At 36.0% G+C, this 14,319-nt stretch overlaps 3 protein-coding genes and 1 long non-coding RNA gene across 8 annotated transcripts in view; 2 read left to right on the top strand and 2 right to left on the bottom strand.

Moving 5' to 3' along the window:
• Positions 1–4,780, top strand: part of LOC107630316 (gastric triacylglycerol lipase) — a 5,266-nt gene extending 486 nt beyond the window's left edge. The window contains exons 2-10 of one of the 2 annotated variants that reach the window (XM_021118761.1): positions 375–548; positions 815–1,211; positions 1,336–1,607; positions 1,690–1,758; positions 2,254–2,310; positions 3,229–3,281; positions 3,380–3,455; positions 3,581–3,780; positions 3,922–4,780. In XM_021118761.1, coding sequence (XP_020974420.1) covers positions 375–548; positions 815–1,211; positions 1,336–1,607; positions 1,690–1,758; positions 2,254–2,310; positions 3,229–3,281; positions 3,380–3,455; positions 3,581–3,780; positions 3,922–4,520 — 1,897 coding nt within the window. In that variant the 3' untranslated portion in view covers positions 4,521–4,780. Of the gene's footprint in view, positions 1–374; positions 549–814; positions 1,212–1,335; positions 1,608–1,689; positions 1,759–2,253; positions 2,311–3,228; positions 3,282–3,379; positions 3,456–3,580 lie in introns of both variants that reach the window. The other variant, XM_016333411.2, reaches the window with a different exon arrangement.
• Positions 4,648–14,319, bottom strand: part of LOC110270116 — a 23,982-nt gene continuing 14,310 nt past the window's right edge. The window contains exons 3-4 of the long non-coding RNA XR_002359238.1: positions 5,971–5,981; positions 4,648–5,290 (exon numbers count right to left, since the gene is read on the bottom strand). This is a non-coding gene — a long non-coding RNA (uncharacterized LOC110270116). The remainder of the gene's footprint in view (positions 5,291–5,970; positions 5,982–14,319) is intronic.
• LOC107632955 lies at positions 5,284–6,565 on the top strand. Its single transcript, XM_021118764.1, has 3 exons — positions 5,284–5,562; positions 5,681–5,962; positions 6,107–6,565. The coding sequence occupies exons 2-3, from the start codon at positions 5,684–5,686 to the stop codon at positions 6,194–6,196; spliced, it is 369 nt and encodes a 122-aa protein (XP_020974423.1). The 5' UTR covers positions 5,284–5,562; positions 5,681–5,683; the 3' UTR covers positions 6,197–6,565.
• Positions 13,366–14,319, bottom strand: part of LOC107630315 (3-hydroxyisobutyryl-CoA hydrolase-like protein 3, mitochondrial) — a 4,576-nt gene continuing 3,622 nt past the window's right edge. For all 4 annotated transcript variants that reach the window (XM_016333409.2, XM_021118763.1, XM_016333410.2 and 1 more), the window contains 3 exons: positions 14,191–14,319; positions 13,999–14,100; positions 13,366–13,876 (listed from right to left, as the gene is read on the bottom strand). In XM_016333409.2, coding sequence (XP_016188895.1) covers positions 13,775–13,876; positions 13,999–14,100; positions 14,191–14,319 — 333 coding nt within the window. In that variant the 3' untranslated portion in view covers positions 13,366–13,774. The remainder of the gene's footprint in view (positions 13,877–13,998; positions 14,101–14,190) is intronic.

Below are 14,319 nucleotides of genomic sequence, written 5' to 3'. Positions count from 1 at the left end.
GCTGCTAGGTTCTCTTTCTAACACCTTTCTTATGTTGTTTGTTTGCTAAAAAGTAAAAACATTGAAGTGTACATAAAATCTGAAATGAAATGCAGCTCAATTGAATTATATGTTATTTTAGGGGAGGGTTCTTGCATGTCACATTGCTATAAATAAACACGTTTTAAGCTTGTGACCTTGAAAGGTTTGTTTTGCACCCCCTGGCCTTCCCTTATTGTTGATCTTATTGGGTTGGAACGATGGAGTCATTATTATACTTATTTGTTATATACAGTAATATTGTTACACTGCTTTCTTTTATTTTTGTCTGGACTTGTGAATTGTGTGCATACACGGCAGAGTATGAAGAATGGCATTTGAATCTTTTGCTGCAGGTCAGTGAAGACATTCACCTATGAGTGGGTGAACAATATTGTGAGGGTAATCAATGAAGTATCAGCTCTATTGTTGGCATTACTACCGGGAAAGGCTAATATGCTTGAAGGTGTTCAAGGTTGGGAGCTAAGACCAACCTTTCGTGGACCACGATTTCCACGATGGATGGAAAAGTAGGTTTTATTTTTCACTGTAGTATTATATAGTAGTGACTAGTGAATTTCTATGTGATTTTCCGTAATCTCTTTATTAAATGACATGTATATTGCCTTCTTCAGTTTTCGTATATTTATATGCACTTTTTCAATCTATGGCATTCAGGATGCATGGCTTTCTTTGCAATTATAACTCAATAAACACAGTAGTCTGGCATCTTTAATGCTATTTGTTGTTCTTGACATTGATTTTCTTATCCTGTCCTTTGTTTTGTTTATTTTAGTGGTGTGTCCTCATTCAACCAGTTCATTCATGAACTTGCTGTGGATTCTGATGTTTCAAGCGTGGAATATTCATCTGGAGAAGAAGATAGTGATGGATATGAGTCTCCTGAATCTCCCTTATCTCAAAGTTCCAGAGCTTCTAGAGTTAGTGCTACCAATCATGGTAGGCATCCGACGCATTGGATGCAGCATATCTGGCTTTGGATTGTGGTGTCTGTAAAATTTTTGCTGGGAGCTCCATTTCATCTATTCAAGTTAGCTTATTCTGGGGTGTCAAAAGCACTTTCTACCTCCACAAAACAAGACCCTTCACAAGTACCTTCACATAAAAGAGTGCAAAGCCATAAGGACCAAATTATCCACCGAACTACTGATAGGAGACGTGGACTCATCGAGGTTTGCAACAGTTTCTATCCATATCCATTTGGGTTCTATTTGTTGATTATGTATTTGCATTTTTCATATGAATTAATGTGCAAGAAAGTTTTGAGTTTCTGATTATTATTATTCTGTCAATCAGGATCTTCATGTAGGCATTGAGATATCCATAGAAGCTGTGTTTGACTTCGTTCACAAGGCAGTACATCTCCTTCTTTCTCCATCAGAAATGTATGAGAAATTAACCAAGTTGTTTTCATCTTGTAAAAATGATCATGATAGTGGTGAAGATACCTCCATCTCTACAACTACACTTGGAGATATTGACCCAACACCTACAGAGGGAAATGCCAGTTCTCGTCAGCCACTAAACACTGATGGCAGGACATGTCAGGATGTCATAACAGAGTTTGGGTAAAGGCTATTGTGTTTCCATTGCTGCCCTTCTTAAATATGAAATCCTTCTCATCCCATTCATAATCCTTCTGTGTTACAGGTATCCTTATGAAGCTATTCATCTTGTCACTGCAGATGGATATGTACTTCTTTTAGAAAGAATACCTAGGTAACTAGACCTTTAAAAACTTAATCATCTACCCTATTTAATGTTTCTTACCTTGATCTTCTATAGTTAAACTTAAATGCAACATAACATATAGTCTGTTCATCGTGAAGTACTACAGGAATGCATAAATCAGACATGATATCAATTGACATAATGTTGATCTCTCAACAATTCTAATGTTGTCGGGATTCAATTACATCTGTTGTTAATAATGAAATTATTGTGTTTGGCATGTGCCCTTTTCTGGTGTACATCTTTCTTTTCAAACACATTTGTGGCTCATTTCTAACATAAGCATATAGCATTTATGGTATCAAAATTTGGAAACATAAAGCATTGAGGTGAAGGATCTTAGGAGTCTGTAATTTAGTGTTATTGTTCCAAAATCTAGATATAATGACAAATTGATAACAAAAATGGACAATATGGAAGTTGTGTTGTTTTTATAACTTGTTTCATTGTGTAGTATTTGATGCCTAGAATTTGACTTAACAGGCGAGATGCAAGAAAAGCTGTTTATCTTCAGCATGGGATTTTGGATTCGTCAATGGGGTGGGTGATATTTTTGTCTCTATATTGCTTTTTTCTAATTTAATTCTATGATTAAATTTACTTTTTGTGAAATGAGTAAATGCTCGAATTGGTCCCTCAAAAATTGGTCTCCCAAATTTCCATTCAATCAAATGGCATGAAGAAAAAAAAGTGGTCTAAGGACTAACATGATGCATGTTAGTTAATTTGGGGGTCCAATTTGACTTATGTCTGAAATTTGAGAGACTGATTTGAGCATTTACTCTTTGTGAAATATAAAAAATTGTATGGCATGTTGTTGCTTGAAAATTTTGCATGTGTGGTTGCTTGTGTGTTTAATATTCAACTTAATTGTTTTTCTGAAGTTGGTTTTCTGTTGTATCTTGAGCGCCATTGAGGGCAGCAGGTTTCATACTCTTCTTAGGTAGTTGGATAGAATACATATAAGTGGAATTGGGATCTACTGTATTTATATAAGTTTAGAAAGCTTTGTGCTAGAAGTCAGCACTTGTTGGGTCAGATGAAAGGTCCTGATTCTTTTCTCCTAGCTACTGAAGTCATCAATACAAGCCTTAACATCATCTAAGCTAATACTCAATGCGGCCGTGTCTGTGTGTTTTGACTGTGTCAAGTTGTGTAAGGATTGACAAGCTTCACTGTTTTATGTTCCTCCTTACACCTTCATTTATATCTCACTTTTTTTTTAAAAAAAAAAAAGCCTTTTATTATTTAGCTGCTTGATGGCAGAATAGTCCTGTTTTGGCCATGATGTTAGGACCCAAATTTCTGTTATTTATAAGATTGTTGTTCAAGTGCTTGGATGCCAGAATAGTCCTGTTCTGGCCATGATTTTAGGACCTTAGTTACAATATCTTTTCAATAATTTATCTTTTGGCCCCAAAAATTTGGTATTCTAATAAGTTAAACTTTTTGTTTCAGCTGGGTATCTAATGGTGTTGTTGGCTCTCCAGCTTTTGCAGCTTATGATAAAGGTTTGTTATGTTTGTCCTGATAATTTGGGCTCTTAAAGAACATATCTGGTTTTAGAATTACTAGAGATATAATTCTTTTAAAATAAATAACATTTCAGGTTATGATGTATTTCTGGGAAATTTCCGCGGTTTGGTTTCTAGGGAGCATCGCAACAAGAACATCTCCTCACGTCAGTAAGTTCTCAAGCAAATCCTTAACTTAAATTGTTATTAATGCCTGATACAATCTAGCTTTATAATATATTGATTATGCCATTACTCAATTGACAATATTGTACTCAAATTGATATAATGCACAGGTATTGGCAATACTCCATCAACGAGCATGGGACTCAGGATATTCCTGCTATGATTGAAAAAATCCATGAAGTAAAAACTGCGGAATTGAAGCTTAGTAAACCTGATATCGAGGAGGAAGCTAATGATGATCAAGCTTACAAGCTTTGTGCAGTTTGCCATAGTTTGGGAGGAGCTGCCATTTTGATGTATGTTGTTACATGTAGGTTAGCACAGAAGCCCCATAGACTTTCAAGATTGGTTTTGTTATCACCTGCCGGTTTTCATCATGAGTCTAACCTGATATTTAAAGTGGTAGAGAATGTGGTTTTGATGGTTCCTAGTTTGTCTCGTATCTTCCCAGCCTTCTATATACCGACCAGATTTTTTCGCATGCTCTTCAACAAGTTAGCTCGGGACCTGCAAAACTTACCTGCCGTTGGAGGACTGGTTCAAACTTTAATGGGTTATGTTGTTGATGGGGACAGCTCAAATTGGGTTGGAGTTCTAGGACTACCACACTACAACATGAATGACATGCCAGGAATATCTTTCAATGTTGCTATACATCTTGCACAGATAAAGCGTACAAAAAGGTTTAGAATGTTTGATTATGGGAGTGCAGATGCTAATATGGCGGTGTATGGTTCACCTGAGCCATTGGACTTGGGTGAACACTACGGCCTCATCGACATTCCTGTTGATCTGGTTGCTGGGCAAAAAGACCACATTATACGACCTTCAATGGTTAAGAGACACTATAAATTGATGAAGGATGCCGGGGTGAATGTGTCATATATTGAGTTTGAATATGCTCATTTGGACTTCACCTTCTCCCACGATGAGGAACTTTTGTCATACGTTATGTCACGTTTGCTGCTGTCGGAGCCAAATCCGAAACATCAAGTAAATAAAAAAGCGTTAAGGTTAAGGAGGAAACAACAGCTTTCACCTAGTGGGTAGAATACGTTAAATTCTACTCGCACTCATCTCTTCCTGAAGTACCTGATGCGGCTATGCACGTTTGATACAGAGTTGCTCTATGATCTCCTCCTTCAAAGTTATCCTTTTGTGGCTTAGATTTTTTTTAATAGACCTTGTAAAAACGTGCGAGTCTACATTGTAAAATAGTGTTTTACCATCTGATTGCTGCAAAGGCCTCAGAGAAAGTATACGTGTATTTCCGCCGATAAAATGTATATTGTTCTTGTATGTTGGTATCATGATAAGCTTGTGAAAAGGTGTCACTTGTATATATGTGTATTTTCCCCTCAAAATTTTCTGTTTTAGGTACACATCGTATAATGAGATTTGAGTATACGATTTTTATACATAATTCCAAATTCTTTATTATTCGACTATTAAAATATAAAATTGGTTTAATTATTTTGTTAATTTATTTCATCAAATTTTTATTTAAATTTTTACCGTTTAAAAGCTTGTAATTTCATTTGTTATTTCTAATATTATCTTTTAAAAAATGGCAATAATTCAAAAAACAGTTGGTGGATTTTAAACCCCTACTAGAAAAACACTAGTGGTTCTCAGTTTTTAATGTTTTTAATTGAAAACGACGTGTGGGTTAGGGGTAAAAAGGTAAAAACAGAAGAGAGTAAATTGCAAACCACTAAACTAAGCAGTGAGAAACCCTAGCCTCTAATTCTCCGATCTCCGTCTCTTCTTCTCTGTTCTTTGCTGTCGCCGCCGGTTCTGCTCTCCCAGTCGCCGCCTGTCTTGTTCTGCTGCTTTCGTCTTCGTGGTTTTCTGTGGTTTTGCTGCGCTGCTCTAGTTCTTGCCTCAGCTGTCTGTGTCCGCTTTTGGTTCGCCATAGATCTCCGGAGGTGCGACCCTGTGAGTTCTGCATTTCTGCTTCTTCCCCCTCCTTTTGGTTCGCCGCCTGTCTTGTTCTGCTTTTTCTCCCTTCTTTTGTTTCTTTTTTGCTGTTTTGTTTTTATTTTTTCTGCAGTTATGCGATTTTTAATTCTGCGGTTCTGACCATATTCCGGTAAATTTTATTGTCCAATTACTTTAGCTTTTTAATTTATATTGATGTTCAAAGCAACGTTGTTGATGTGAATATTAGTGTTATTGTTGCTAACACGTTGCTGCCACTACAACCTTAGGGAATGATGTTATTGTTGTTCTTGTTGGTACGATCATTAGTGTTCAATCCTGTTAAATCCATTGAAACACGGTTGACCGATTTACTGTACAGTTCGGTTTTAAGAACATTGGCTGGTACCGCCCAATCAATTTCCCGAGAAAATCCAAGGAAAATCGACTGGAAGAAAATAATGAGGGCTGCTGCTTCTCAGAGATGGGGCTACGTTCGAATCATTGCTGGTACAATCATAGGAGGCATCATCGGATTCTATTTTATGCACCGCATGGAAAATAATTATAAGGTTGCCACTCTGTTCTTTCCTTCATTAACTTCTTGGTTTTGGAAGCTGTACTCATTGTTAACTTTGGTTCAGTAGCATAATTTGAAGTTCTTTAGTTTCCTTTTTCCTCTTAGAAATTTGTAAATTTGTAATCTGTGATTGCAGGAGAAGATGAACGAAAGACTGAGAAATTATGAAGCTGAATTAAAGAGGAAGAAACAGGAGAGATTGGATGAGTTTGACGAATCATCATAGTCTTCAACTCATTGGGCTATCTGCAACGTTCCCCTATGATTTACTCATCGTGGAAGTTTAGTTTGAATCTTCCGTGAGCTTGATCAAAGTGCATAAACAATGGGCAATGGCTTTACATCATTGTATTATGTGCTTCAATAAACTTAAGCTTGTAGGGTTTTATAGACACCTTCAAGGTTGAGTTATGAAAACGTTTTGCTTCTTTGAAACACGATCCACTAGACCAGTCAAGCGGGGCTTTATTCTGAAATGAGTGTGATCTTCCAGTACCCTTCGAGCTGAATGGTGATCACTACCTTATTGATACATTTATTAATATAAAAATGATATCTAATTTGTTGCATAAATAAACCTAACTTTTGGGTGAAATTAGAAAGCCCCTTTGATAGCTATAATTCCTAAACATTCAACGTTGCACGACTCACCTAATTTTAATCATCTATAGTTTAGGGTATAGAGTATACGTGAAAGAAAAAGTAAAAATATATTTCCTTTGGTAAAAAGACAAATTGATTCTTGATTTTTTGGTTTGCGGATATTTAAGTTATTGAAAATTTAAAAATATATTTAAGTTTTAATTTGTCTCATTTTGAAAACTATTTCATATGCATCGGTATCAACCAGGTCAGTATAACGGAGAACTCAAATATCTGCAGATCAAAAGGTGAAGGTTCTATCTATCCTTTTTTTTATTTTCTTTTTTATAAGCATGGCTTTGGATTTTATTTTAAATAAATAAATTAAATATTTTATTTATTAATATACGTAATTTGGGACATTTTTACGAATTTACATTCTATTACTTATCTTGTTTACACTGTAAATAAAATAAGACACGTCACAAAGTCCACGCATCATGTTTGTACATGTGTTATGATACGTAACATATCTCGTTTATAGTGTAAACGAGATAAGGCTAAAACAAGCCTATATAAGTAACTCGTTCGCAGCGTCTCAATTGCCACTTTCGTTCCCCTTAACCTTCGTTTCTCCCTTTGTCGAACGTTTTCTTGATATTTTTGAGATATTCGGACGTTATGGTGAGCGTAGATGCACGAAACGATGACATCAACCGTCTAAATACGACTTAGCACATTGCGAGAGTGATCGACTTCCAAGTTAGTATTGTTCTTTTTATCTTTTAAATAAATAAGCTTATGATTATAGTTAGGGTACTTTTATAAATTTAGTGTTGTTATACATGAGTAGAATAGATTATATTTTGTTAACATAAAATAGATTAATTAGCATGTTATTAATATTTGTTAGGTGTAGAATGTACTGTTAATAAAAGTTAATTAATTATTTAATTTATTAACTATTTATTACGTTTTCTTATTTTTTGAAATTGAATTTTATGTTTTTAATTTTAATGTTGAATATGCTAGAGAATTATTGCAATGAAATTTGATAAATTTTTTAAATGTTTTATTTTTAAATTTAATTATTCTGAAATGTGAAATAATTGTTTATCATTATTTTTATCTTTTTATTTCGAAATAAAAATTTTTATAATTGAAATAATTTTGTTATTGAAATGTTTTTATCTTTTAACAGAGGTCACGCCTACTACTTCCTAGGCGAGTGTCACGTCTACTACTTCCTAGGCAAGTGATCCGTCTCTTGCACCACCAGACACCATTCTCCCTTACTTAAGGGAGGCTGGCTTTGGCGACATGGTGCAACTCAGGAACTTTATCTTTGACAACTCCTTGATTATTGCATTCGTGGAGCGTTGGCGTCTGGAGACCCATACTTTCCACCTGCCTTGGGATGAGTACACCATCATCCTGCAGGACGTTGCGTACCATCTTGGGTTACGCACTCACGGAAAGTCAGTGGGTGGATACTTGCGTGATTTTCACACATGGTACCAGCATCCGACCTGGAAATGGATAGAGGAGTTCCTTGGTGTTAGGGATAGTAACTACAACTGATGGACTAGACTGTATAAGGGATAGGTTGACACTACAAATGAAGTTGTTGTCCAACTGTTGATGATCCTAGGACATGATAGGAATAAACAGGTGTGCGCACCTCTAAATTTATGTACCTCTCTAACAAAATAAAATATATATGGTAGACATTTATAACCAAAATAATCATGATAAATAAGAATATACACCACAATTAAACTTGACCTCACCAATATCCGAGATCCTATCGGAGGGTGACACGGAGACTCCAAGGACATCCTGTTGTCTTTTTGCCTGCAATGCGCAAGGTACTTTAATCAATCCGACTCCATGAATCGGTACTCAACACTTCTACGGATGTTGTAATTCTTCACACATTGCAATACTACCTCTCTACTTTTGAATTTGTGGCTAGCCTTAAACTCCACACCACTGTTTATGTTGTAATCGCTCCCACCCATATCGAAAAATAGAGTTTTTTTATGCATCGCATCCAGATACAATGTATGATAGTGAATACACCTGATAAGGCCGGAATTGATTGTGGGGCAGGAAGAAGATACCGAACTAGTGCGTCTACTGAAGTCTATGGTACAAACTCCTCCTTCTCATCATCTTCAAAAGAACTACTATCGTTGATATCGGCAATATATTCCTCATCGGACTCCTCACCCTCCACGTCCATGTCTATTGCTGAACTAGTACAGTACAATGGTGGTGGTGCAAGAGGTCGATCATCCTAGACAAATTTTGAATGGCCAGATCCCCCGCCACCAATATTACCAACTCCCACAGATAAGTTTCATAACTTGTTTCGCCATGATTCTCCTATAGATGTTAAACATGAGGGGCACATGCTCATCTCCATAGAGTCAAAATAGACGAAACCGAAAAACTCCATTTTTCATCGGTGCTAGCAACCTATACCTAATTCTTCCAACCTCTTTTGTTTCGCTAACACCGATGTTCCTCAATATTAGACTCTATAACTCTGACAAAGAATTTACTCTCCGAATACGTAACAGAGTAGGATTATCACGCTCAAATATCACATATGTCACTGTTTCTCATATGACAATTGAGATACACACTTACAACCACATATCCACTACCACTAGATACTTTTTTTAAGTCTTGGAAGAGAAATGGAGGAGAAGAAGAAGTGAAATATTTGTGGAGAACACAAATGGTTGCAGATCCTTTTATAACTACTCGAAATTTGTCGTACTGTATTTCATTTAGAGTGAAAATATCATAACTTTTCGTTTATCTCATTTACAATGTAAACAAAATAAGTAAGTGTATATTTCATTTACACTATAAACGAAATACGTGTTGATTGTTATCTCTCACGTATCACGTTTGTAAATGTGATACGTAAACTTTATAACGTGTCTTATCTCGTTTACAGTAAGGCAATACAAATCAGTAAAAACACTCAAAATTATCTATATTGATACATAAAATATTTATTTTGTTTATTTTAAAAAAATTCACATGGCCTCATAATTTACATCATTCGTAACTTAAACATGAATTTTCTTATCCAAACCTCAAAAATGACTTGCTGTACGATTAAAACTGAAAAGTTATAACCGTGTTTAATAGTATATAATTTATTAATTTATACTTGCTATATTCTGAAACTATTTTTAGTTTTTTTTATGGTATCTCTAAATTTGATAGGCCAACGATTAATTTGTTATGGATCGAAACTCCATTTAAGTGTTTACCTCTAGCCAATAGATTGTTGCATACATAAGGTTGGATTCGAACACACAGTTAGCTTACTTACGAGCTTAATCACAGGGCAAACTACATGGTTGAAGAGATCGCCTACTCTTTGGACGAACTACATGTAATGTAAAAAAAAATCACATATTTGTAAATAATGTTCTTTTATTTTCTTTTTGGAAATAATAAATTTTTTTAACTTATAAAAGACATGGATAAAGAAAGAAGGTCGTGTTAGGCCTTCGACAGCTAACATAAAAATTTAGTCGAATCTTCATGACATTGATCAAAGACGTTATTGCGCTAAAGTTAGGTCGTTGTGCGGAAGCAACGTGTTGTATGGCTCTTGTACAGTGTCAAATGAGCAAGAATTGCTGCATTGGTGCCAGGGTGTAGTGTTAAACGAGCAAGGATCCCCACATTTTCGTGAACGGACGAGGGTAAATAAAATAGTTTACAAAGAAAAAGATAAAGATAAAGGTCGGAGCGACAGAAGGTTGAGATTTTGGGCCATGGAACATAGGCACTCTAACAGGAAAATTCATGGAGGTGGTTGATACCATGACAAAGAGGAAGGTTAACATCATGTGCCTACAAGAAACAAAATGGGTCGACGCAAAGGCTAGAGAGTTGGATACTTCTGGGTTCAAACTTTGGTATACAAGAAAAGTAAAGAATAGGAATGAGGGTAGGTATTATCGTGGATAAGTAGTGGAAGGACATAGTGGATGTCAAGAGGATGGGTAATCGGATTATCTCGATCAAACTTGTGGTGGAAGGAGGTACTTTTCATGTGATTAGCGCCTACACACCGCAAGAGGGTTCAGATGAGCAACATAAGATAAGGTTTTGAGAGTATTTAGAGAGTTTGGTCCAAGACATACCTTCAGGAGATAAGATTTTCTTAGGAAGAGATTTAAATTGCCATGTTGGAAGAGAAGTGATTGGGTCAAGGAGGACATGGTTTTGGGGTGGTAAATACCGAGGATAAAACTATTTTGGACTTTTCTGCAACATTTGACCTTTTTATCGCAAATACATGTTTTAAAAAGAGAGACGAATATCTTATAACTTATAGGAATGACATGACAAATTCTCAAATTGACTTCTTTTTGTTGCGGAGAGTCAATCAGAAATTTTACATTAATTGTAAAATTATTCTAGGCAAGAGTTTAATAATACAATATAGGATGCTCGTTATGGATTTTTGCGTGGAGTAAAGTTGAGAAAAAAAATATCATATGAAGAGTCCAAAGACGAGGAGATGGCGGATGAAAGGTGTAGAACTAAAAAGCTTCCTAAGACGAGTAGGAGAAGAGGCAAAGTGGGAAGATGATGGAAGCGCAGAGGAGATGTGGAAGGAGATGGCAGAAGTTATTAGAAGAATAGAAAAAGAAAGTTTTGGTGAATTTAGAGGGATATGACCAAGAGACAAGGAGTCCTGGTGGTGGAATGCAACTGTACAAGAAAATATAAAGGCAAAAAAGGAGTGCTTTAAAGAGTAGTCTTTGTACCACAATGCATATAATTGGAAAAAATATAAGGCGACTAAGAAAGAGACAAAAGTGACAGTAAGTGAAGCAAGAACAAGAGCATATGAGAGTCTTTACCAATCTTTAGGCACGAAAGAAGGAGAAAAATGTATATATAGAATCACAAAGAGCTGCGGGAGAAGAACGAGAGACTTGGATCAGGTTAAGTGCATAAAGGATAAAGACGGTGAGATTTTGGGTCAAGATGAAAAGATCAATGAAAGGTGGAAGAACTACTTCTACGAGTTATTTAACGAATGATAGAAGACTCTTCCGAGCCTTGGTCGATTATACACAAGGAAAGAAGATAAAAACTTTGACTCCTATCGAAATATTCGAGACCTCGAGGTAAAAAATGCTCTAAAGCGAATAAAAAATGGCAGGACAGTAGGACCCGATAATATTTCGATTGAAGTTTGGAAGGACCTTGGAGAGATAGACATTAGTTGGTTAACCAAACTTTTTAATTAAATTTTAAAGTCAAAGAAGATGACAGATGAATGGAAATAGAGCGCCTTGGTGCCTATCTACAATAATAAGGGGGATATATAGAGTTGCGAAAAATATAGAGGGATCAAGCTCATGAGCCATACCATGAAGTTATGAAAAATGGTGATAGAACGGAGGTTGAGACAAGAGACACAAGTAACAGAGAACCAATTTAAATTTATGCCAGGTAGATCCACCATTGAAGTTACATACCTGTTAAGAAGATGATGGAAAGAAATTGTAGTAATAAAAGGGATCTACATTTGGTGTTTATTGATTTGAAAAAAGTATACGATCGGATGCCAAGAGAGGTCTTATGAAAGGTTTTGGAAAGGAAGAGAGTAAAGATCGCATATGCTCGTGCAATTAAAGACATGTATGAATGAGGCTACAATTAGTATGAAGACTCAAGGTAGTGTGACAGAGGAATTTCCTATTGGTATAGAATTACACCAGAGATCATCTGTAAGTCCATATATTTTTACATTAGTCTTGGAAGTACTCACAGAGTATATCCAAGAGCATGTGCCATGGTGCATGCTTTTTATCGATGATATCGTCTTTATGGGAGAGCCAATAAAGACCTAAATAAGAAGTTGAATTTATGGAGAGAAACTCTAGAAGTGTATGATCTGCACATAAGCCGTAGCAAGACGGAATATATGAAATATAAGTTCGGCCACCAAAGGGAAAACCCTAATACAGAGGTGAAGATTAGAAAAAATATTCTACGAAAAGTTAAAAGTTTTAAGTATATTGGATGCATCATACAATATAATTGAGAGATTGAACAGGATGTAAATCATAGGATCCAAGCAGGTTGGTCAAAATAGCGGAGTGCGCCTAGTTTTATATGTGACAAAAAAGTGCCTTTAAAACTTAAAAGTAAATGCTATCACACTATTATCAAACCGGTTATGCTTTGTGGTACAAAGTGTTAGGTGGTCAAAGGGCAGCACGAACATAAGTCAAGTATGGTAGAGATAAAGATGTTGAGATGGATGAATGGTCATACGCGATTGAATAGAATAAGAAACAAAGATATAAGAGAGAGAGTTGGAATAGCACTTATTGTGAAAAAGATGGTAAAATCGCGTCTCAGGTTGTTTAGATATGTGAGAATAAAGACCGACAGAACATCCAATCAAAAAGGTGGATGAAATGGAAGATGGACAAATGGTGAAAAACAAAAGAAAACCTAAGAAGACCATCCATGAAGTTATCAAACGAGATCTACATATAAACAGTCTCTCTATAGACATAATACATAATAGAACTCAATGACGCCATTTGATCTATATAGCCAACCCCACCTCGTGAAATAATGCTTTGTTATTGTTGTATAAAAGACAAAAATCTATCGACATTTGCTTATGCAGCTTATGCAAATTAGTAATTCTAACTACTAGACCAACTCTGGTTCTATATTCTTAAACCATTGTCACCGGTTTACATACATGATCAAGATGATCCTATCGCACAAGCGCACAACGGGCAGAAGAGGAAGGAGTGTATTAATCATTTCGAAAAGTAAATGACTATATTACATGTCTGTGAAGCTAAAGCTCTTTATTCAAAAGACTGGCCAATACAAAGACGTGTTCACGCAACTATTCCACGTAGAATCTGGGGACAATTCTTCGATGTGGAAGAAACTACGAGATAAAGAAAAAAAAAAGGCTCGATTTCTTCCATGCGGTTCCATGATAACTAGAAGCAACATCGTCCATCGGTTTCCAACATCATGTGCTATATTAATAATATCATCACAGTGAAAACAGTACATGCAACACATAGGACCCGCACCTCGACCCAGAGCCAATGAACTCCACCCGTTTATTTGATGCAGTGTCTACAAGTCTGTAATGCATAATTATGAGAAGACGAACTACACTCACTTTCTAAAATTACACACTCAATTCCTCAACCTCAGGCCCTAATGGTTTAAAGACGGCTTCCACTTCACTGGCATCAACTTCCTCTAACCTTGATGGTTTCCACCTGGGATTCTGCAAAAGAATAGTATATATAGTTATATACTAATTATTGACTGAATAGCAACAATTTATGCTAAATAAATCAACAGTTTGTCAACAAGACTAAAAATGTAAAGATATGAGAAAAAGAAAACCTGATCCTTGTCCACCAATACTGCTCTGACACCTTCTGCGAAATCATGTTGCAATGAAGATCTTAAGGCAATTCGGTACTCAGTTTTCATTACACCACTAAGCTGAATTTCAGAAAAGCAGATCGAAAAATTAAGGGCTTGGAAACATCAAAACCACCTAAAAACCAAAAAAGAAATGAATTAAATGCATACCGTGGATAACTCACTGTCGTTTTTCCCTAGTGCAGAAGCTACTGCAGAGAAGTGCTTTTGGGTCAAGACAAGGGAGAAAGGAGCACATTTCCCAAGGCCTTGGAGAGCTTCATTAGCCCACTCGACAAC

This window comes from Arachis ipaensis, chromosome B03 (assembly GCF_000816755.2).
Source record: "Arachis ipaensis cultivar K30076 chromosome B03, Araip1.1, whole genome shotgun sequence".
Classification (NCBI taxonomy): domain Eukaryota; kingdom Viridiplantae; phylum Streptophyta; class Magnoliopsida; order Fabales; family Fabaceae; genus Arachis; species Arachis ipaensis.
This window is presented reverse-complemented; position numbering and strand designations above follow the sequence as displayed.

Excerpts from the sequence above, each read along its gene's own strand:
- LOC107632955 (XM_021118764.1), top strand. The coding sequence starts at position 5,684 with ATGATGTTATTGTTGTTCTTGTTGGTACGATCATTAGTGTTCAATCCT. Across the intron at positions 5,963-6,106 it reads GCATGGAAAATAATTATAAG|GAGAAGATGAACGAAAGACT; the intron begins GTTGCCACTCTG and ends CTGTGATTGCAG.